Source organism: Camelus bactrianus, chromosome 34 (genome assembly GCF_048773025.1).
Source record: "Camelus bactrianus isolate YW-2024 breed Bactrian camel chromosome 34, ASM4877302v1, whole genome shotgun sequence".
Classification (NCBI taxonomy): domain Eukaryota; kingdom Metazoa; phylum Chordata; class Mammalia; order Artiodactyla; family Camelidae; genus Camelus; species Camelus bactrianus.
Window position 1 is genome coordinate 17,518,419 of NC_133572.1, and position 25,092 is coordinate 17,543,510.

At 37.5% G+C, this 25,092-nt stretch overlaps 1 protein-coding gene across 1 annotated transcript; it reads left to right on the forward strand.

Moving 5' to 3' along the window:
* The first annotated feature begins 112 nt into the window (after window positions 1-112).
* On the forward strand, window positions 113-25,092 carry SMCO2 (single-pass membrane protein with coiled-coil domains 2). Its single transcript, XM_074357300.1, has 9 exons — window positions 113-288; window positions 2,127-2,280; window positions 7,229-7,365; window positions 8,038-8,187; window positions 13,748-13,838; window positions 16,540-16,596; window positions 18,006-18,062; window positions 19,076-19,251; window positions 23,418-25,092. Exons 1-9 carry the CDS (start codon window positions 113-115, stop codon window positions 23,614-23,616), a joined length of 1,197 nt encoding a protein of 398 aa, XP_074213401.1. The 3' UTR covers window positions 23,617-25,092.

Genomic DNA, 25,092 nt, shown 5'->3' on the forward strand with positions numbered 1-25,092 from the left:
AAGTAATAGAGATGCGCTGAAAATTACTAAACAGGGATATTCATTAGTAGAGTGTTTATAATAGTGAAAAATTAGAAATCATCATCAACAGTAGGAAAAGAATAAAACAAACATGAATTTACAAATAGAGATCTACCATCGCCCCTGCAGTGCTGGAGAAATGGCTCTCACCAAGCTAAGCGACAAGAAGCCTCCGCAGATGAAGGCAGTTGTGAAGGAACAGGAGTTGACAGAGAAAAACAAAGGCTTTCTCCAAAATATCAACGCAGCTGAAGGTGTGAGGCAGAAGTGAGTCAGAGCTGAGCTCCCAGGGGCAGTTTCTGGGGCCCTATCTGGAGACTTCCTCAGGCTGGTAGGACACAAATGATGAGATTGCCAAGTTCAGGGTTGGGGCTGACATTCTTCACCAAAATTCTTCTAATTTTGACTTTATGATTATCTAGTGTGGTATGTCCTGTGAGACACCAAGGGGACCTATGGTCATAAACCAGGCAGACATCAGCTGAATAGGAATGATCAAGATTTTCATCTCAATTTGTGAAAATTGTTGATTCTTTTGTGCCTTCATTATCTTCACTTGCTAAAGATATAAACCATTTAACATAGTTTCTAGAAAAGAGGAAGCACTGATATTCATATAAATACACAAATACATAGGTTACTACATGATAGGAATGTATATGAATAAAAACCAGTGGTTGACAACATTTTTAAAAAGGAAGAAATCAAAGTAAAAGATTTTTCCAGAACCCCTCATATGTCAAAAAAGCTATGATATCAAAGATGTTTTTAAGTGCACTTATAATTTATTAATAACAGTAGCATATATATTTCGAAACTTTCAGCAGTATTTATTTCATCAATAGAAGTGTACATAAATGGCAGGACCGCTTTCTGTGCAGAGTAGGTGTAGAGCCCACCCCAACCTCAGGGTTCAAGGCACGGGTAGGAAACCACTGCTGTGGGTGCCCGTTGCAAACCTACTGTGATTCATTCAAAAGTACATGTGAGCGTGTGCGTGCACATCTATACACACCCAGGAAAACAACAATAGCCCAACAGGGAGTGGGAAAGGGATTCTATCAACACAATTGCCTTAGAAAAAGAAAGACATGAGTTTTGTCTGCACAGGCAAAGCCGTTCAACCTCACTCATAAAAAGAGATGAAAACTACAATGAGATACTGGTTGAAATGTACTAGATTGGCAAAGGTCAAAACCTCTGCTAATACGTGGTTTTAGAGGAGGAGCAGGGAAACAGGCACTCGCATCACTTTTGCAACAAAAAATGACTTTAACCTCTTGAAAGCATACTTTGGTAAAATCTATCAAAATTTTAAGTATATTTTGATCTATTGACCCGGGAATTCTCCTTTTAGGCTTACCCAGTGGATTCTTGTACACATACACATAGACGTGTAGGGATATTCATCACAGCGTTGTTTGCAGTAGCAATTGATTAGAAACAATGTATATAAACATTAATAAAGAACTGATTAGCAAATTATGCTAATCACCTTACAATGGAATCCCATACAACCATTTTTAAAATGAGGCAGCTCTATACGTACTGATATGAATTGGACTTCAAGATAAGTTGTCAAAGAGAAAAACAAGGTACATAAAACGTGTATAATAGCCTCTCATTTATATGTAAAAAGGCGTGTATATATTTAATAAATGTAGCTGCTTATTTATGCATAGAATCTCTGTGGAAGAATAAAGAAGAAACTAGTAACTGTTGAGAAGAGGACACCTGGGGGCTAGCCATCAAGATATATCACTCATTTTCTCCTTTCTTTTGAAACATATGATGCTTTTAAACTACTTTTAAAAGAAATGTATTTATTTATTATTTGTTTATTTTATACACACATTTGCACATACACACACACGGAGCTGCAATGACTTTAGAATGCAGACACTCGCTGATGCATCATTTATGGATTCAGTCAACAAGTATTTATCCAGCCTCCCTATTTCTGTCTTGTACAATACACAGTGTGCTAGACATCATTCACACAGAATAAAATCAGTACAAGAGTAGCAGGTGCTCTCTGGGGCCAGAAAGATCCCAGTGTTCTCGCTCTAGAAATGTTTAGGGCAGGCCTGACCTGCAGACTGAAGGCAGAATAACGGCATCTCTTCTGATTGTGTGACTTACAGTTTGCTGAGGGAATTCACCAGAACGAACCCCACCTTGGACAGGTTGGATGAGGAGGACGTTGTCTCTGAAAACCCTCAAACTGGCTTCCTTCATGATTTGGAGACTAAACGATGGGTAAGGGACAGACTTCAATGCCACAGCAGGTGAAGAGAGGAACTTCACATCTCATATCAAAGCAGGTCATTTTCTTCATAACAGGTGCAAAAGGTTCAGAGCTTTAAATCAGGAGAGAGCCATCCTCTCCCCTGCGGGCTGCAGTTACCACACAAGGGACTTACTGACATCCCCATGCAAAGTTATGTTGTTACGTTGTGCGTTATGTTATTTTTGTCTTTGGCATTTGTGAAATAACTGTGACGTTTTCCACCTTAGAACAAGTTAATATCTGTAGCATTGCCCCCTGGATTGCAGATTGTCTTCTAATAGGATGGATCAGAAAGATTCAGTTACTCCTTCTTCACTGAAGTACGGTTGGTTTACAATATTGTATTAGTTTCAGGTGTACAGCATAGTGATTCAGTATTTTTGCAGACTATACTCCATTCAAAGTTATTACAAGATAATGGCTATAATTCCCTGTGCTGTACAAGATGTCCTTGTTCCTTATCATTTTATATATAGTAGTTTGTATGTCTTAATCCCATATCCCTAATTTGTGCTCTCTCCTTCCCTCTCCCCTTTGGTTAACCACTTGTTTCGTTTTCTTTATCTTTTGAGTCCATTTCTGTTTTGCTATATACTTTCATTTGTATTGTTTTTTAGATTCTACATACAAGTGATATTAGATTCTACATATAAGTATTTGCTTTTCTTTGACTTTTTTCACTAAGCATAATCTTCTCTAGGTCCATCCACGTTGCTGCAAATGTTACTCATTGAGCGGTGGTATCATTGTTTGTCAGCCCAGGACAGAATAAGTCTAATTAGATAATAAAATTATTTACTCTGTAAGAGTTTATCAGATAGTCTACACTCTCAGAGTATAAGGCGTTTTTATAGACTATTTCTTAAAAACTTCAGGTCAAGGCATTAAGGTTTAACAGAATATTTTTTAAAGTAATTATTGTATTTCTTTATGTGAATTTGTTTATACAGAAAATTCTATAATTATGCAAACTAAATCACAGGCAATTGCATAGTTAACAAAGAATTATTAATAAATGTGGCTCTCTGCTGACAAAAGGGCAAATATGTGACTTCTTGGGAAAGAAAACCTTTTTCGCTTATTCTCTGAAAGCAAACCAAGGGGTCTGTACTTTGCATAATCTTACATTTGTCTCTTATAAGAGAAATCATAAGACTTATGATCATAAAAAAGATTATAATCGTAAAGGATAGGTTCAGAAAATGGACAAAGAGTTAATAGGAGCAAAAAAGAAATCAATTTTAATGAACAAAATAGACTTTTTTAGCCAGACTGCCATAGTTGCTGTATCTAACCATCAAAACTCCTCCAAAATATTTAGAAATGAATATTTTGCTCTGGTTTCACATTTCTGATCCCTGGCACTGTTATATACAGTGTCAATTTCAGATGCCAGGTCAGTGAACAGACTTTCCTATTTCCTGCTTTTGTTTGCATCTCTTATAAGCAGAGTGTATTTGCCTATTTCTGAAGTCTATTTGTTCTCCAACCACTTACTGAGCATCCGCTATGTGCTAGGACACACATATATATAAAATCCTTTCACCTCAGTGAGCTCACAAGCCAGGAAGGACTCAGACAGGAATGTGGCTATGGATGATAAAGTCCATCCTAGATGCAGATGTGCTGTGAAGTACACAGGAGGGCTGAACAGGGAGAAGACTAGGGGGATATGACAGCTGAGGTTTGAAGGATGAACTGGAGGGAAGAAAAAGATTTCAGAAAGAAGGAGCAGCACATGCAAAGACAAAGGGGCCAAAGAGAAACTGTTCTGAGAGAGGGACGGGGAAGGAAAAGGCATGACAAGCAAGCAGGCAGGCAGGACGCGAAGGAGATGGAGATAGAGCAGGATGCAGACTGGAAGTCAGGACACCAGGAGGAGTCGAGGACTGATGAGGACTGGAGGTAGGGCGCTGACTGGGATGCCCTGAGCAGGGATGCCAGGAGGATGGGGAAAGAGGACACCAGTTTAAAAGACAGGTGTTCCTGTACTATATACAGTAGATAAACAGTGGGGAGAGCATAGCTCAAGTGGTATAGAGCGCATGCCTAGCATGCACAAGGTCCCAGGTTCAATCCCTAGTACCTCCTCTAAAAATAAAATAAATAAACCTTCAATCCCACTCCTGGGCATATACCTGGAGAAAAATATAATTCAAAAAGACACATGCACCCCAGTGTTCACAGCAGCACTACTTACAATAGCCAAGACATGGAAACAACCCAAATGTCCATCAACAGATGACTGGATAAAGAAGATGTGGTGTATACATATTGGAGTACTATTCAGCCATAAAAAATGCCCTTTGCAGCAACATGGATGGAACTGGAGATCGTCATTCTAAGTGAAGTAAGCCAGAAAGAGAAAGAGAAGTGCCATATGATATTGCTTATATATGAAATCTAAAAAAAAGGACACAAATGAACTTATCTATAACACAGAAACAGATTCACAGGCATAGAGAACAAACTTATGGTTACCAGTGGGTAAAAGAGGTGGGAAGAGATAAATTGGGAATTTGAAAGTTGCACTTCTTGGACTGATGGATATGTTAGCTGTCTTTATTGTGGTAGTGGTTTCATTGGTGCATATATCTAGTAAAATTCATCAAGTTGTACATTTGAAATATGCATAGCTTACTGTATAGGGAATATACCACAATAAGAGTGTAAACAAACAAACAAACCTAATTACCTCCTCCTCCCCCCAAAAAAGGAAAAAATAAGGAAAATAATTTTTTAATTATTAAAAAATAAAATATATAAATAACAAAGTCCTGCTGTATAACACAGGGACCTATATTCAATACTTTGTAATGGACTATAGTGATAAAGAACATGAAAAGGAATATATATATATATATATATATATATATATATATATATATATAAATGAAAATATATATATAAATGAAAAAATATATATAAATGAATATATATATATATATAAATGAATCACTATGCTGTACACCAGAAATTAACACATTGTAAATCAACTATACTTCAATAAAAATAAATAAGTTAGGTGTTAGAGGCTATGACACCAAGCGGATATGACATGCATAATGAAGAGGGGAAAGACTGCCTCCCATGACATTTCAAGGGCTGCTCGGGTTTCTGGCAGAGCATCTGGATGGATAGGGAGACCATATGCAAGGATGGGGAACCCGGACAAGGCAGAGGGGAAATACGATGGGTTCCATTTTTTACTTTCTGAGTTTGAGGTGACCCATGAGCTCTTCAAAGAGCTGCATGTGAATGGAAAGTCATATCCTTGGACTGTGTGTTTTATGCAAGTACAAGTCTGTGACTTAAAACAACACACATTTCTTTATGTATTCAGTCCTGCAGATTTTAAAAACTCTTTTTTTTTTCAACTTCTACTTCCTGCCTTTGGACTCTTTTGGGGTATATTAACCATTACAGTGAAATGACTGATGAAGATAAGAAGTGTCACTGTTGATTACTGGATGTGGACAGAACTCTAGAGATGATCTGGCCCAGTTTTCTTATCACAGACCAGGAAGCTGAGCTTTGCAGTGGTCCAGTGACTTGTTCCACATCCACAGCAGGAGGACAAGACTTAGAATTCCGGTCCTCTGATTCCCACTGGGGTGTATTCCATCACAGTGTTTCCGCTGCTTTTGAATATCCTGGCCAAAGATTTCGTGGAAAGAAACTGAAATTGTGGATGTGTTTTATTTTTGAAGAGGTAGCTAAGAGATAGTGGAGTTGCATAATCCTTGGGAAACCTAGCCTTGGTTTCTTCACCTGTAAATGTGGTAATAATCCTGCCTCACTGGTGAGGTGTCCCTGAGTTGTGAAGGTGCCGGTGGCAGGGACTAGGTATTCCTTCATCTGAACCCAGGTCCTAGGATATGACGAAAAGAGCCATGGTCTTGGAATCAGAAAACCTAGCTCAAGTTCTAGTCTACACACTTACTAGCCATATGGAATGGTTTCCTGTGGCAGCTATAACAAATTAGACTTGGTGGTTTAACGCCATAAAAACGTATTTTCTCATGGTTCTGGAGGCCAGAATTCCAAAATCAAGGGGTCAGCCAGGGCACGCTCCCTCTGAAGTCTCTTGGGGAGAAACCTTCCTTGCCTTTTCCAGGTTTTGGTGGCTCCCGGCATTCCTTGCTTTGTGGCCATATAAACTCCAGACTGCCTCCATCTTTTTTGTTTCTTTGTTTTGATGGTGGTACTGGGGATTGAATCCAGGACCTCCTGCATGCAGGCATGAAGCTCTACCACTGAGCTCTACCCACCCAACCATCCTACCTCCACCTCCATCTTCACTCCATTTCTCTATCTGTGTCTTCTCCTCTTCTGTTTATCATTTGGGCACTTGTCATTGAATTTAGGACCCACCCAGGTAATCCAAGATAATCTCATCTCAAGATCATTAACTTAATTACATCTGAAAAGATCCTTTTTCCCAAATAAGGGCACATTCTCAGGAGCCTACCATTAGGACACGGACAAACCTTTTTGGGGGTCACCGTTTAACTCACTGTACCATGTGACCTTGGCCAAATCACTAAAAGTGAGTGGCCTAGGGGATTTCAGTACCTACCCTTATCCACCTGAGGGCTATCATGAGGATAAGAAGAAATGGTGTACATGAAGGCAACTTGTAGAGGTATGTGAATGTTACTCCCATTGACTTATGCAGATTATTTCAATAATAGACTGATCTGGTCTCCCTGCTCTACACGTTCCCATCCCAGCCTTCCTCTGTCAACAGAGCAGGAGGGCATGTCTGCCCATCTCACAAATGCCTTTGGAGGCTCCAGCCTCAGAGAGGGCTATGCGCTTGCCCCCAGAGAAGGGGGTATGGGTACCCTAGAGGGCCCAGCGCCTCTTGTGATAAACCTTTTGGTTCTACTTTGCTTCCTTCATAATCTTTATCAGGATACGTTGGAGCTGGAGGCTGGGCATGACCAGGACCTGCAGAATGAACAAGATGAGCAAGAAAGAGATTGCATTCAACATGAAGATCCCCAAGTGCCCACATCTGTGCCGTTTTCAGATGACAGCATCCCTGAACTGTAAGCCTTGGCTCATGCAAGACAGAACATTTAATAATGTTTTGGGGAGGGAAAAATGAAACTTAGCACAGAACTTAGGGAAAGCCGAGAAGATTTAAAATCCAAACATGTCTTGAACCATAAAGCGTTCATGTGCACACGTAACTACCTACATGTTCCAGCCAGAATGCAGAACAAGGACATTTCTAGGCATGTAGGCAGAGCCACGGGGTTCTCTTTGCAAACTTTTCTTTGGAGCCTGGAATTAATACACATCTCATCACTCTCAGATAATTTTCTAGAGCTGAAAATTATTATAATTATATTAAAAATGTATTATTAAATCCTTATGGACTCTTTCCCTGTTATATACCTCTTCTCCCCCACCAAGATGCAACCACTATCCTGAAAACAATACTTAACATTCATTCTTTACGGGGAAAGATAAAAATATATCTATATTTTTAACGGACTATAAAATACACCTTGTTCTCTCTAGCCTTGTAAGGGTTTGTTAACATGGATATTAAATAAATGTCCAAACTTCTTTCTTGTGGCCTAAGTGCCTGCCTGGTCCTGGTGACAGAAAATGAATAAGCAGACCGATTTGTCATCCAAAGGAAGAGACTTTCAGGCTATGTGAGCTGTTTCCCATTTTCTACCTTCATACTGATCATGATGATATTTCTGTAGGAGTCAGAAGAGCGTGTTCTTCCAGCTAAACCACTGGAATACGCAGATGGGTCTACAAGGGAAAGAACTTGGAGCTGACAGTACAGACTGGATGGAGAAAATTAAAAATATTATACAAAAAATAAACCTAACAGAAAACATAGTGAAGAGGTAATTGTAGGGTGCTGGGATTGGTCAGAAAATAAGTGAAAAGTTTCATAGCTCCAGAAACTTAAGAAATTTTGGGTTTCAGGTGGTAAAGTCTTTAGGATAAGACGTATAAGGCCTTATGATTAAAAGTCAACGTCACTAGAAAACAAACTCATGGTTATGGGGGTGGGGAGGATGGGGGTGGGAAGGGATAAACTGGGAGTTCGAGATTTGCAAATTTTAACTGCTATACATAAAATAGATCAACAACAAGTTTCTTCTGTACAGCACAGGGAACTATATTCAATATCTTGTAGTAACTTATGGTGAAAAAGAATATGAAAATGAATATATGTATGTACGTGTATGACTGAAACACAATGCTGTACACCAAAAATTGACACAACATTGTAAACAGACTATACTTCAATTTAAAAACAAGTCAACGACACAAAACCTCAAAGCCTACATCAAAGTTATCTGCATCTTGGCTCTCTCTTCTCTCGAGGGATGGAGTTCCCTCAGAGACTCTCTCCTTGAAGCCACGTTAATAGTTATCAAAACGATGTATTGAGGTTCCCAGTGATCCTCGAGTTTTATTCAGTGTTTTCCAAAGGGATCCAACCAGTGTGACATGAAAGAACCATTAAAGTATATTTGTTAATGCATATCTGAATTAAAGTGGAAAATTCCAAGATGAAACAGAAATGAGAGAGCTGTTATTTATCCAGTCACTAGCATAAAGATGGGCTTTGGGGTCAGAGGGACCCCGGTTTGAATCCAGACATTGACATTTCTTGGGTAGGCTAATAAACCTTTTTTAAGCCTTGACTTTTCTCTTCTATAAAAAGGGACTAATGACAGCCACCTCATTAGTTTATTGTGGGTATGAAATAAAATACCGCATGTAAAGCATTTAATACAGGGCCTGGTACATAATAAACAATGAATAAATGGAAGCTATCTTTAGAAATAAATTTCTCTGGCTTTCTAAACCTTCCTACCACATTCCAAACTCTTCCCTACTGCAGGGCCTCTCTTCTAGATGTTTCTTTACCTTTCAATTAAACGTCTTCACATTCAGTTAAACGTCACCATACCTTTCAGCTCAATAGCTCTTTATCTTGGCCTTCTCCTGACGATTCAATTCAAGATGACCTTTCTTTTTTTGTTTTCCTTCCAGAGCATGAATACTATTTGGATTTGAAAAGATTCCTTGTTTTTATTAAGTCAAATCCTATACATTAAAATTTCTTCCTGTTTTAAAAATTAAGGCATAATTCACATACAGTAAAATTATGGTTTTTATTGTACAGCGCTGCTAGTTTTGGAAAATGCATACTGTTACGTAGCCATCACGGTGAAGATACAGAACACTCTCATTGCTCCCCAAATCTCTCATGGACTTTTGTAGTTAACGCCTCTCCCCAGGGCAGGCTGCTGGGGACCACTGACCTGATCTTTGTCCCTACAGTTTTGCCGTTTCTAGAATGCCACGTAAATGGAATCACGTTGTACATAGACTTGTTTTGTTTTGTTTTTTAAAAAAATTAATTAGTTTATTTGTTGGCTGGGGGGAGGTAATTAGGTTTATTTATTTATTTATTTATTTATTTATTTTTAGAGGAGGTACCAGGGATTGAACCCAGAACTTTGTGCACGCTAAGCATGCACTCCATCGCTTGAGCTATACCCTCCCCTCTGCATAGCCTTTTGAGTGTACCTTCTTTCCCTTAGTGTAATGCATTTGAGATTCATTCATGTTGCATACAGTGGTACTTTATTCCTTTTTGTTGCTGGATAGTATCCCATTATATAAATATACCACAGTTTATCTATTCACTAGTTGATGCACATTTAGGTCTTTTTCAGCAATCATAAGTAAAGACAGTATGGGGGGAGGGTACAGCTCAGTGGTAGAGCGCATGCTTAGCATGCACGAAGTTCTGGGTTCAAACTCCAAGTACCTCCATTAAAATAAGTAAGTAAATAAGTAAACCTATTTACCCTCCTAAAACAAAAACAAACAAAATAAATAAACAATTTTTTTAAAAAAACAAAGACACTATAAACACTCACATAAAGGTTTTTGTGTGAACACACATTTTTAAATTTTCTTTGGGTAAACAATCAGGAGTCAGAATGCTGGGTCATATCATAAGTGTATGTTTATATCTGTGGAAAAAAACTGCCGAACTGTTTGAAAATGGCTATGCCGTTTGCATGATGGCTACCCTCTCACTGTTTCCTCCTGTGGTGGGCAGTGTTCTAGTCTCTCTCCTCTTGTAAGGATACTAATCCCATTACAGAGTCTCCACCTCATGACTTTCATCTAAACCTAACTACCTCCCTAAGATCCCACCTCCCAGTACCATCCCACTGGGGGTTAGGGTTTCAGTGTATGAATTTTGTGGAGACACAAACATGAAGTCCTTAATAGACAGAGATCAAAGTTCCTTTTTTTTTTTTTTAATACATGTATCCTAAGATTCCTTTCTTTTTGCTTTTTTTAGCCTATGTATAGCCAGTTGTTACAGCAACATTTATTGAAAAGAGTTTTACTTTCTCCATGGAATGACCTTGCACCATTGTTGAAAATCAATGGGTCATGTATGTGTGAGTCTCTTTCTGGGTTCTTTATTCTGTTCCAATAATACATGTTTATACTTTTGGTAATGCCACACTGCCTTGATTACTGTAGCTTTACATTAAGTCTTGACATTAGGTAGTGAGCATTATTCAGTTTCGTTCTACTTTTTCAAAATTGCTTTGCGTATTCTAACTTTTTTTTTTCTTTTTCATGTAAAGTTTAGAATCAGCCTGTCAATCCTCCTATGATTTTGACTGGAACTACTATTAACATATAGATAGATTTGGGAAGAATTAACAGTTTTTAGCAATATCAACATTTCCAGTTCATGAATACAGTATTTCTCTCTACATCTTCTTTGATTCCTTCCATCAGGGTTGTATAGTGTTCAGTGTACAGATACTTCACATTTGGTTAGATTTATGTCTAAGTATTTCACGGTTTTGGTGTTATTATAAACGGTACTTTAAATTTTTCAATTCCTTTTTAATTGCTAGTATATAGAAATGCCGTCGATTTTTCTATATTGATCTTGTGTTGTCCCCTTGCTAAACTCATTTATTAGTTCCAGTAGTTTTTAGGTTATTTGGGGTTTTCCACGTAGATAATTATGTTGTCTGCAAATAGAGACAGCTTTCTATCTTCTTTTCCAATCTGTGTTCCTTTTACTTCTTTTTCTTGCCTTATATTGACTAGAATTTCTAGTACGATGTGGACTAGGAGGGGCGACAGCAGATAGCAGACATCCTTACTTTGTTCTCAATATTACAGGAAAAACAGTGTGTGATATTAGCTGGATTTTTTGTTTGTTTTAAAAGACACCCTTTCTCAGATTGAGAAAGTCTCTTCTATTCTTGTTTCCTGGGTTGTTTTTAAAATCAGAAGCGATAACCGAATTTTTCAATAGCTTTTGTTGCATTTATGAATGATCACATTTTTTGTTTGTTTATAATTCTCTTGACATGGCGAATTATAATGACTGAGTTTTGAATGCTGAACTAGCCTTGAATTCCCAGAATAAACCCCACTTGGTCCTAATATATTATCCTTTTTATATGTTGTTGGATTCAGCTTACTAAAAATGGAAATTTTACATGTATGTTAATGAGAAATATTGATGTGTGATTTTCTTTCTTGTAATGTCTACTGTTAGTATCAGACTAATGCTTGCCTCATAGAATAATAGAAAAAATTGGGATGTTTTCCCACCTTTTCTGTTTTCTGGAAGACTTTGTGTAAACAGGCTTAATTTCTTTCTTAAATAGTTGGTTGAATTCACCAGTGAAGCCTGGAGATTTCGTTGTGGTAAGATTTTTAAGTACAAATTTAATTTCTTTAATGATATATAGAGTTACAGGGCCACTCCGGCTACCCAGCTCTTGAGTATGTTTTAATGGTAGATTGCGTCTTTCAAGGAATTTGCCCATTCCACCTAAATTGTCAAATTTATTGGTTTAAAGTTGTTAATAATATTCTTTTGTTTATTTTTATTTTATATTTTCTCTTGTTTATTATTTATTTATTTATAGATTCACAGGGGATTTCAAAGAAGTGTACAGAATAGCCCCATGCACCCTCTCCTCTGCCTTTCCAAATGGTAACATGTTGTCCAACTCTAATAAACCATAGAAACCAAGAAATTGACCTTGGTATTATCGACAGAGCGTATTCAGACTTCACCAGTTATAAGTGCACTCATTTGTGTGTGTGTGTGTGTGTGTGTGTGTGTGTGCAGGGTTTACACAATTTTATCATATGTGTGGCCTTGCATAACCACCACCACAATCAAGATTCTCCCCTGTAACCACTGCACAGGGCTCCTTTGTGTTACCCCGTTATAGTCACACTCATTGTCTCCCATCCATCCCTAAACCCTGGCAAGACAAATCTGTTCCACATATTTATAAATATATTATTTCATAAATGTTACATAAATCAAACCATGAAGTTGTGTATCACTGGACATAAGTTCCCTGAGGTTTATCCAGACTGTTGCATGAATCAATAGTTCCTTCCCTTCAATTACTGAGTAGCATTCTATGACATAATTCATATGTGTATATATATACACACATATCTATATTCATTCTAGTTTTGGCCTAGCATGAATAAAGCTACTCTGAACATTCATGGACAGCTTCCAGTGTGAAAACAGGTCTTCCTTTCTCAGGAATAATTGCCCAAGAGTGAAATTGTTGGGTTATATGATAAGCCTGCTTTTAGCTTTGACAGGAATTGCCGAACTGTTTTCCAGAGTGGCTATACCGTTTTACATCCCCACCATCAATATATGAGTGATATAATTTCTCTACATCCATACTACCATTTGGTGTTATCACTATTTTTGGTCTTAGCCATTCTGGTAAGTTTATCTTGATATATTGTAGTTTAAATTTGCATTTCTCTAATAGCGAATGCTGCTGAACATTCTTTCATGTGTTTACTTGCCTTCTGTGTATCCTCTTGGTTAAGTGTCTGAGATGTCTTTTGTCCATTTGCTAATTGCATAGTTTGTTTTTTAATGTTGAGTTTTGAGAGCTTTTCATATATTCTAGATATAAGACCTTTGCTGGATATATGACATGCAAATCTACTTAAGAGAGTCTTTGGCCAAGCGAAAGTTTTACGTTTTGATGAGGTCTGGTTTATCAGTGTTCCCTCTTATGGGTCGTGTTCTTGACGTTGTCTGAGAACTCCTTGCCTACTCCTAGATCCCAAAGATTTTCTGTGATTTTTTTTTTCTAGAAATTTAACTAAACTTGCATTTTAATCATTTTAAATGTCTCCTGTATCCAGTTAGATTGCATTTCTTTACTATCATCTAGATTATTTACAGTGTTTTTTACTTTCTTGAATTGTGTTTATGACTTCCAAGTTCTATGCAATCACTACCTAAAAGTCCTGTTGTTCAGAAATAGGATCAAAAAAGATTGTCCATTGGCAAGTTTACTTAATCCACAGAATTTAGTCCATCTCTTGGTCTGTTTGCAGCTTATTAAGTGAGGTGATGTCCCTGGAGGGCCAAATTGAAAAGCTGGAGTCACACCAGGATCTTGACCCTGATCAGGGGTCAAACATTGAGGTAAGCTGGCGGCTTGGACAAGATGATCTGGGAGGCTGTCGGGACTCTGCCACCTCTTCCCACCCCTTTGATTGTCTGACAGGTCAGAACGAGAATTCAAACCCGTCTTCTGTCACAAGGAGAGCTCCCTGGTGGTCAGTTCTGAGCATATTTCACCTGGGTATCACCACCTCTAGTCTCTAATAGCACAAAAAGGCTAGACATTTCTTTTCTACCTAGACACTCAGTCAGACAAATTTGGGAGGTGTGTATCTCGGTACTATCTTAAGATAATGATGAGAACCTTAAGGGAAAACTTCTCTCCTTAATATTCGTACCCCAGCACCTAACAGTACAAAGACGTGCAGGAAATACACATCAGTGAGGAACTGCATCGTTGGAATCTAAGAGAGATATTTGTGTTTCTTGAATGCCTTCGTGAAGAGTGCTTGGGTTGGTTTTCACAGTCTGCAGAGTTTTCCTGTTGTTTCGCCTCCTTGCATTTCTTAGAGACTCTTTTCTGAGAATGGTTTAATTTTCCCTTTTTAACAGAGTCGTCGAATGTTAGAAAGGTAGTGACCAACTGTAGATAAGAATTAGACTTCAGAGCCCTGGCTGATAATTTTTCTTCTGTACTAAACTTCAGGCATTTGAAGAAAAGTCTCTAAAAATGGAAAAAGTCTATGTCTAACCTCTTTTTTATTGAAATTGCCAGCCTCTGCTTTAGTTCAAGCCAAATTTAAATTAAGTGGGTTTCAAAAGAAGTAAAAGAGAAAAATGCCTCTTTTATTGTAGAAAGGTAATATTTATTTAGACCCCTCACATATTAAAAAGCCATCTACAGATCAGCACAGATTTATCACCAAGGGAAAAAAATACCTTTAACTAAGAGTCAGTCCAGTATTTTAAAGTAGCAACCTCATTTCGGCTAGTTGAAGAGTTTTTTTCAATATTTTGGGCTTTGGAAATTGCAAAGTATGAAGAAAGGGAAGAGGACAAGGACCAAGAAATATTCTGCCTTAAAAATTTCCTCCAAAAGTCAGCTGTACTATAAGAACGTGGATTTCAGCAGGAGGGGAGATAGGGAAGGATGGATATCGTTAAGAATGAAGAGAGAAAGACAGAGGGCCACAAAGACAAATTTAAGTGAAATAAAAAACCAAACCAACAAGGACTTGGGATGATATGAAAAGGGAAAGCATCGCAAATACATATGGAGATGCTCTGTCCTGGAAATGCACAGCTTTGTACACACTCTGAGAAAACAGGCACGGACTTGAAAGCCAGCAACAACCCAAATATCCACCAACTGGTGTGTGGATAAACTGTGGCAATGCTATATGATGGAATACTACTCAGTGATAAAAAAGCAACGGACTTCTTAATCATCCAGCAGCATAAAGAATCTCAAATGCATTACGCTAAGAAAGAAGCTGGGCTCAGATTACAGACTGATCTAACATTCTGAAAAAGGCAAAACTATAGAAACAGAAGATAGATTAGTGTTTTCTAGAGTCCAGTGGGGAAAGGGAGGAGGGGATCGACAAAGGGACACAAGGAAATATTGGGTGTGATGGAAATATTCCATATCTTATGGTGGTGACTGATTACATGACAGTGACAAGTAAGCATCTGTCAAAATTCATAGCACTGCACACCTATAAAAGGTGAGTTTTACTCTATGTAAATTATGCCCCAATAAACGCGACTAGTAAAAATTGATGCAAGTTCGGTCCTCAGTAAGACTAAAGGCTGATGGGAAAGGCTGTGTAAAAACAAATGCAGTGACATAATAAATAAGAAACTTTAAGTATAATTATTTCAGAAGCCAAGTCGGAAGGGATGGCTGTAGGTTTACTCTGCAGAGGGAAAAGTGAAGATTGTTAGAAAGAAATATAGGAACAGTAAACAAAGGATGGAAAAATGAAAGGAGGAGTAAGTTAATCAAGCTAAAGTAATATCACATGTATTGGCTCACTTATTTCTAATGAGGAAATGGGATGACTCAGAAAGGCATGAAAAAGGGAGGAGGGGGAAATTGGTAAACGTATTTAAACACACACACACGCACACGCACGCGCACATGCACCAGGAACAAATTTAAAAGAACTTTAAGCTGAGGAGAGGACTTCGAGATGGCCTTTGGGTGTTGCCTGATACTGAGTGAAGTTCAATGTCCATGAAGCTTTCTGAAATCTCCATACAAACATCCCAACTTCCATTCTGAGACTGATTCCTATCTCAGTTATCTTTGGTACAATTATCTTTGGTAAATACTGTGTAAAGATACTTACTGTGTAAATTAACTACAACAATGTAAAATGTGATGATCATATCACAGCCTCTTTCCAAATCATTAAATCACACAATTCAGGGGTCGGTGATGAATGAACTCGGTAAAAGAAGGGTGTAGACTGTATATTTTCTCTAAGCAGTCTGAGGGTAAACACTTATTACTAGTATCCAACCAGGAGAATGGCCACTTACATAGGATGTGGTCAGTAGTATCTTGTTGATTTAGTGTTGATTTTGGAGATCAGCACCCAGAACAGTATGGGGGAAAAAAGCCAAAAACAAAACAACAAAAAAAACCCAGCTTCTGTTAAATCTCTACCCATTTGATCACAACTGAGCTTTCTTCTAAAAATCGCCATTTGTTTCATTTCAATTCCACACATCATCATTCATTACAACGTTTGTTCTGTATCCTTTTGTTTTAAAGAAGAAGATCGCGGAGATCAAAAAGCACATGGGAGAAATGGATAACAAATTTGTCCAGGTAATGATAAGACGGCTTTGTAATTAAGGAAGAAAAACAGTTCTTGAAAGAAAGCTCAGATTCAGAGAATTTTAGTGAATGGAATTCAAAATTCAATGAAAGAGACCCAGAATTTTAGAAAGGAACTTAGTTAGTTACGCCCACATTTTCAGAAGAGAAAAGCAGAACTCAGAAACATGAAGTGACGTGCCCATACTTCCACAGGAAAAGAACCAGTCTTGTTCTTCCTCTCCCATTAAAAACATATATATTTTTTCCTTCTAACAAAAGTAATGCATGCTTATTTAAATAATTAAAACATTATAGAGCAATTTCATATAAAAATAATCCCGCTCGCTCAAAAACAGTGAACATTTTAGTATACTTACATTCTTCTAAATGTCTATGTACATATTTAACCCATTATTATTATTTTAATGGGATTATATATATATTAGTTTGCATCTTGCCTTTTTTCACTTAGCATTTTTTCTTCAACAACTTTCTAGGCCACTAAATGTCATTTTAGCTTTTTCCTGTTTATATAAGGCAGGGTTTGATTTTTGGATTTATTAAATTTATTTTGTTGGATATTTGTGGCTTTATAACCAACGTTTGCCATTACAAACTACACCTCAAAAGTCCATACTTTGCCTGCTTTTGCAAGTACCTCTTTAAGAATCAGTTTCTGTAAAGGGCACCCCTAGAACCCCAGAACTATCTTGAATCCCAGAACCCTCTTTTCCCTGCTCTAGCTCTGCTTTTCAAGGTATCCTGCAAGTCTATTGTGGAATGATTAACTTAAAACCTTTAAAAGCATTATTTACCCCAGACATAGGTGCAATTGGCATTCACGTCCTAGAAGGGGATGGCTTGCTTTCAGTCTGTGTCTTGATCTTACTGATAGAAACCGACCCAAACCATCTGCCACCTCTACCTGACAATATAAAGGAGACCTGGGAAGAAAAGAGGAACCAGAAACTTTTTGTGGACAGCTCTTTTGCTAAACCATAAGGCCCGGATAACATAATGAGGACTTACATGTATATGTTACAAAATTTAAAATCTTTAAAAGAAAATACGACTTTCTTTTTTCCCTTGGAGACAGATCATGTTTCTCCAACTAATGTCCTGGTGGAAATTTTTTAAGGAGCAGGGAGAAAATAATGAATAGAGAAAAAGATGGTTTATAATAAGCTGCTGTTGTGTAAATGTATACTTCTAAAGTATTGAAAATAATTTTTTTAACATTTTGGTTATACCTCCTGCAAGTTACTGTGATTGTTCTAAGAGGAAGGGTTTTATTGAATAAAAGCAGGTTTCAGTGAGGCCGCTTTACAACTACGTGCTATCAAGAATGAGTAAGGTTTTATCATATAAACCAAAAAATACGATTTATGTTCCACCCCAAATTGTGGCTGTCTTTTCAGGCAGGTGCTTGTAATGAAGCCCATGAATTAAAGGAAAAACTCATTGTGAGAATAGAGGTAAGATTTCACAGTTACACAAGTTCAAATGTTGATAAAATTAGATGATTTAAATCTAACTACAGGGGTAATTCTTTCCCTTGAAGTTGACAGCATACCACATACTCTTTCTAGACTTTTCGCCTTCTTCTCCCTCTCCTGACCTTCTGCTTTGGGCCAACAGAACGTCTCCCAGGTGTGGTGTGCTCCCAGGCTCTCACACCCCTGCTTCTACAGCTCCTCCCTCTGGTGCTTACCCTCCACTTCCACACATTACCCATTCAGGTCTCAGCTCAGATGTCAGCTCATCTCCCAGGCCCTGCTAATCTCCCATGCCAGAAAAAAATGACTCCATCTCTGAATTCCTCCCACAAGATTTTATACATCAAGGTAAATGAAAATAGGTGAATGAAGCAATGAAGGAATGAATCCCCTGTCACTCGTTCAGAGGTGCCTAACCATCCCACCCATCTAGACTAGATGTCCGACACCCAGACCTCAGCTACTCTGTCTCATCACCTTATCTACTCTCTCGTCAGCATAGTTTAATCTGTAACATCTAATGAATATGTGTTTGGTTGTTTATTGCCTGTCGTCTAACCCCTATAAACACACATGTGATCCCTTATCTGTTTTGTTAAAAAACGCACATGCAATAGAATGCCCTTTCCTTATCTATTTTGGGAACCGGTTTATCTTAGAATAGCGCCTGGTAGGAATCACTCAATAAATATGTTTTGCGTCAATGAACTAACTGAATAGATGAATTCAATACAAAGATAATTATCTTCCTACTTGAATAACCCAGTAGTTAAAGATTAGCGTGTGGGTTTCATTTAATTTTCTACCATGAATGTCAGTCTCTTTCATTAGTGGAGTACAGTAAGGACCTCGTCACATGACTCACATGTGACTTGCAATGTGGGCCCCTAAAATGTTTCAGAGGAAAAACACTCTGCATGATCTACAACGAGACGGGCAGAACACCTAGAATCATTTTTTAAAGATGATAGTTGATTGCTCTTTTTTCCCAGAACTTTTGCAAGGACATGACTCTGCTGAATACAAAGTTGGGGATGTACCAAGTGCAAGAAGGGAAAACAGACTCTCAGAGCCCTGAAGAAATGGCCGTGGAAGGAAGGGAGCCCCTGCTTCCTCAGGCTCCACCCCCGCCCTTAGTGCAGAACGCTCCTCCCCGCATCGCAATGTGGTAAGCGAGAGACAGGGGCTCTGGGGCTGGACAAAAGCCAAAAACATGTAAAGACTACAGTAAGACTGAGTTTCTTCAAGAATTGACTAAAAAACTTGTTTTACCTCCTTTTATAAATTATTCTTGTTCTTTGAAAGTCTATTTATTTATTAAGTCGTATTTTTTCTTATTATTTTAGACGTGTATCTGTTGCATGAGATATATAGATACAGAGATTTCTTTCTTATTGCTTTGGATAACTCTATATACATAAATGTTAAAGGATGGTGTCTGCAACCTATGATGCAGCCACCCCCAGCCGAGAGAACATACCTGCTAAACAGATTTGAAAACCTTTGTTTGCTGGACAGGATGTCTCTCCCTTGGAAGGGATTGAAGACTGGCAAATTCTGACTCTTTGGGTCTTTTTCTGGAGATGCCACACCATCATATATACTTTGAATAGTACCCCACTCTAAGGGAACTTTTTTGACTCTTTATCTCCAACCACCAACCCAGGTAGAACCCTCAGCTCTCTCTCTTGTGTGTGTGCACTGGACCTGGCATGTAATCCGGACATAGTGCCCACAGCGTATTACTGCAATTAAATTGTTTCAAATCTGTCTTCTCCTAATACTCCCTAGGCTACTTGAAGGCAGGAATCTTGATCACTTGGGGACATGAAATGTAAAATGTGTTCATCATGCTCAACAAATACTAGGTTAATAAGTGAGGAGTGCTGTCAATGACTATGGAAGCTTCCAGAAAGCTTCCTCCTCCCAGAAAGATCAATGAGAGCAGGAAAAAATTGTCAGAATCAACTTTTTCAGAACTCTGGAAATCAAGAATTTAGTATCCAGAATAGATAAAGAACTCTTAAAACTCAACAAAGAAAAACAACCTAATTTTTTAAATGAACGAAAAACCAGAATAGACATTTTTTTCCAAAGAAAAATGGCCACACAAATGGCCAATAAACAGATGAAAAGATGCTCAATGAAAAAGCATAATGAGAGCATCATTGGTCATTGGGGGAAACGCAAATCAAAATCACAAGATACCATTCTATACCACTTAGAAAACTATAATTAAAAAGATGGACAATGACAAGCACTGGATATGATGTGGAGAAATTAGAACCTTCAGACAGTGCTACTGGGATTGTAAAATGGTGCAGCCTCTTTGGAAAACAGTTTGGCAGTTCCTGAAAATGTTAAGCTACCATATGACCCGCTCCCAAGTATGCACCCAAAGAACTGAAAATACATGTCTACACAAAAACCTGCACAGAAATATTCATAGTAGCTAAAAAGTGGAAACTATACAAATGTCCATCAACTGATAAAGAGGTGAACAAAATGTAGGCTACCCACACAGCGGAGTATAATTCAGCCACACACACAACAGTACTGACACATGCTGCAACATGAATGACCTTTGAAAACATTATGCTAAGTGAAAGAAGTCAGACCCGAGAGGCTACATGTTACATGATTCTATTCACATGAAATGTTCAAAATAGGAAAATCCATGTAGATAGAAAGCAGATTAGTGGTTGCCAGGCCTGGAGATAGTGGGAAATAGGGAGTGACTGTTCTGGGGAATTTTGACAAAAATTTCCTGTAATTAGAAAGTGGTGATGGTACAACCTTGTGAATAAACTAAAAGCCGCTGAATTGTACACTTTAAAGGGTAGATTTCATGGCATGTGAATTATATCTCAAAAACAGACAAATAAACAAATAAGGGAATGCCTTTCAATGATCACTTAATTGTGTTCTACAGGCAGATAATCCAGCTGAGTTGATCATCTTTCATCACATCATTACATTCTAGTTAAGATTGCTTAAGACTTGTCAGCGAACTGGAAACACACTGGTTCCGTTTAAGCATATTTATACATTAACTCTTTGGGGAACGTTTATCTTGCAGACTAAGTCAATTATCTTGCTGTTTTTAGCTTCAGAGAGTGACCTCTCCCTGTTATTATCCCCAATTCCTCAGTTCTCTTGTAGTCTTCCCCCATGTATTGATCACAAATAATGTGAACATTTTGGAAAAGATTAAAGGTTTTATCCATGGCAAGTTTTGAAAAACAAGGAAACAGTATTCAAAAATCAAAAGAATGTTGTTAATCCTTACAGAAGATAAACTCAAAATGAATGAAATTGTAAATGACACTAATTTTTGGTTCTACACAGGTGATATCATGAAAAAAACTTATCTTGATTCAGCTGCTATGATGTTTTCCAAAGAAAAATGTCTGAACCTTTTAAAATATTATACATGTTCTTTTATTTGCTTAATAGTAAAAACTTTTTAAAATTTTGTTATATCACATTGACTTGTAAATAAAAGTCAAATGATTCAGTAGTGTCAGTAAATAAATCTGTCCAATCAGTTTTGCTTTAAGTTCTCAAAAATACAAAATCCATTTAAAAATATTTAGTGTGGGAGAGTCTGCTGGAAAGATGAAAGGATGTAGACTGAAAAATAATAAAGATCTGACTCTCTTAGTGAGAAAAAAAATCTGAATCCATCCATACCTTTAATGTTCACTGAAGGAAAGAAAAAACTAGAAGGACTTATCTAAAACGAAACAAAACAAAACAAAACAAAAATCACACAAACAAGCAAAAACCACCAAACAAATAAAATAAAACAAAAATAAAATAAAATAAGAAGAAAGAAAGAATAAATAACTGGAAGAGACATAAGAAAGGAAAAAGAAAACCTCGCTGATTGTGTTAAGCTAGTTATAGCTAAGTGATGGGACTGTAGTTTTGTCATTTCTCTGTTTTCCAAGCTATCTGTAATTTAGGGGAAAAAAAGATTTTTCTCTTTAAAAAAATTAATGTTAAAATGTCCCAGTTTAGTATTTCCAAAGATGATCAATTTTGGAATTTGGGAAGAATGGTGTTCATTTAGTGGATATGTTTTGGTAGTGAGCCATTTTTCTTTTCACAAGAAAGAACAAATCTAGACTCAGGGCTCCTTGAGGACAGACCATCTCTGCTTCACCTTTGCAGCCTTCGAAGCCTCTTCCTAATAGACTATTTCAAGAACATTGGCTCTCTCATAAGTGTGTGAAGTAGAAGCAATTTTTTTGTGTAACTGCCAAGAGATAGCCAGTGGCAATAACGCCACGAAACTTGGCTCAGGTTCATGGAATCCACCAAGTTGGGCCACACAAAGCAGAGCGTTAGCCAGCTTTAACTCTGCTCTAGATTTGCTCTTCTGAAACGTGTCCCAGATGGTCATTATCGCCAGGTAACTGGATTATCTGTGACAATCTCTTTTCTTCTTTGTGATCTTCTGGGTTTTCCAGATCTTCTACCTTAATCATGTATTGCACTTATAATTTGAAGATAATAATGCAAAGACTTAAAAGCAAATAAATAAAGTACATCATAGACGCAGCCCAGAGGGAGGAGGCCTCAAAGACTTGAAAAAGCTTCTGTTACTTTAAAAGGGCAGGTCTGGTGCTACGATAAAACTGGTGATACAGAGACCTGCATTCCACTTGTATTTTGTATCTTAAGGAAAATCTAATTGCCTGTGCCTTTATTTCTCCCAAAATAGGGATCATATACCTCATAAGTGAGGTTAAGATGGTAAGAATTGCTAGAGGGCGAGAAGAGCATTTATCTTCTTTTTTTTAAGAATAGTTGACTTACAATATCATGTTAGTTTCAGGTGTATAGCAAAGTGATTCAGTTATATGTATTTATATATATATATTTTTTCAGATTCATTTCACTATAGGTTATTATAAGATATTGAATATAGTTCCCTGTGCTATACAGAAAATCCTTGTTGTTTACCTATTTTATATATAGTAGTGTGTATCTGTTAGTCCCAAACTCCTAATTTATCCCTCCCACCTCCTTTCCCCTTTGGTAACCATAAGTTTGTTTTCTATGTCTGTGAATTGTGTCGTCGGTTGTGCTTCAATATTCAATATTTTGTAAATTATTCTCTATTTAAAGTTACTACACAATAATGTCTATATTGTCCTGTGCTTGTACAATGTAATCTTGTTGCTTACTCATTTTATACATAGTAGTTTGTGTCTCTTAATCCCCATCCCTATCTTGCCCCCCTCCTCCCTCTCCCCCCTGTAACCACTAGTTCGTTCTCTACATCCTTCAGAATGCTCTTAACACAGGTGTTTTCTTTCCTTGCAGGAAACGTGTACTGAGGCTTGTCATCATGTTTTATATCCTCACCTTCACTGGACTTTCATGTTACATACTATTTTTTGATGCTACATTTATCTTTGAAAGGGTGCTCCCTGTTATGCTCGGGCGCCGCAGGATGTGGGAACTACGGGAGATCATTGCACCTTTCTTGAATTTGGAAGTGGAAGACTTGTTACCCTCCTAAAGATACAGAAGTTACTGTTACCCTACTGACTTTCTTCCCCATAAAATTCTGGCTGTTCCTGTATTATGATGGTTAATTTCTTTTTTTAAAAAAACACAATAGGGTGTTTGCAAAGAACTTTGTAGTTATGTAGGAGTTGGTTGATAACAGACAGAAAAAATGAAAACAATTTATCTTTATCCTCATGACTCACAATGACATCCTGAATCATTCCACACATTGTTTAAAACGTATACTTCAAACCACTAGCCTCTCTTCTCCCGCAACCCTGAGGACACTGAGACTATCAAGCATTAGCTTTCATGGGTGGTTATTTCCCCCATTTTGACTTCTGATGTCAGAGAAAAGAAAGCTCAGAATTCCTCTCCACTTTGACTTCAGTTGAATCGGGGCTATATTTTGGTTGGAGTGGACATTTCTTGGTTTTGCTCCTTAACCTTCATTTCTCCTTTTTGTAACAGCATCCTAATTTTGCTTTGAAGGGACTTTCTTTCCTCAGTAAGTGTAATTGTAGGTGATCTTTCAGTCAATGTCTGCTGTCTTCCAAGTAACGAAAGTTGCAAATATGCTGAATCAGACATTCTCTAAGAATAAGAATTTTCAGAAGAATCATACAAAGAAGGGAAATGATGGGAACTTAATTTTGTTAACTAGCTTATATCTTTTTCTGCTAAAGGTAGCCAGTGTTGGTTCTGTTATTTATTTTTTTAAAAATGAAGTCTAATTGATGCAGTAGTTTTGTTTTCTTTTTGTTTTTTGGTTTTTTCAATTGAAGTATAGTCAGTTTACAATGTGTCAATTTCTGGTGTACACGTAATAGTTCAGTCATACTTATACGTACATATGTTTTCATATTTTTCATTGTAGGTTACTACTCACATTTGAATGGGTCTTGAAGGATGGATATGGCAGAGAGAAGGAAAAGGCATTTCAGAGAAAAATATCATGAGTAAAACTTAGAAGCCATGGATATAAGGAAGAGACAGGAAACTTAGTAGAACATATTGCTCAAAATAAGAGTTAGTATGTTCCTCTATTTTTAAAAAAAAAGTTTTAAAATTATATACAGTTTTTAAAGGTTATTTCAATTTACAGTTATTACAAAATATTGGCTCTGTTCCCCATGTTATACAGTACATCCTTGAGCTTATCTTACACCCAGTAGTTTGTGCCTTCCTCTCCCCCACCCCTATTTTGCCCCTCTCTCCACCTGTGCTGGTAACAACTGGTTTGTCCTCTATATCCGTGAGTCTACTTCTTTTTTGTTATATTCATGAGTTTGTTGCATTTTTCAAGATTCCACATATAAGTGACAACACACAGTATTTGTCTTTCTCTGTCTCACTTATTTCGCTTAGTGTAATGCCCTCCAAGTCCATCCATGTTGCTGGGAAATGGCAAAATTTCATTCTTTTTATGGCTAAGTAGTATTTCATTGTATGTACATACCACATTTTCTTTATCCATTCATCTGTT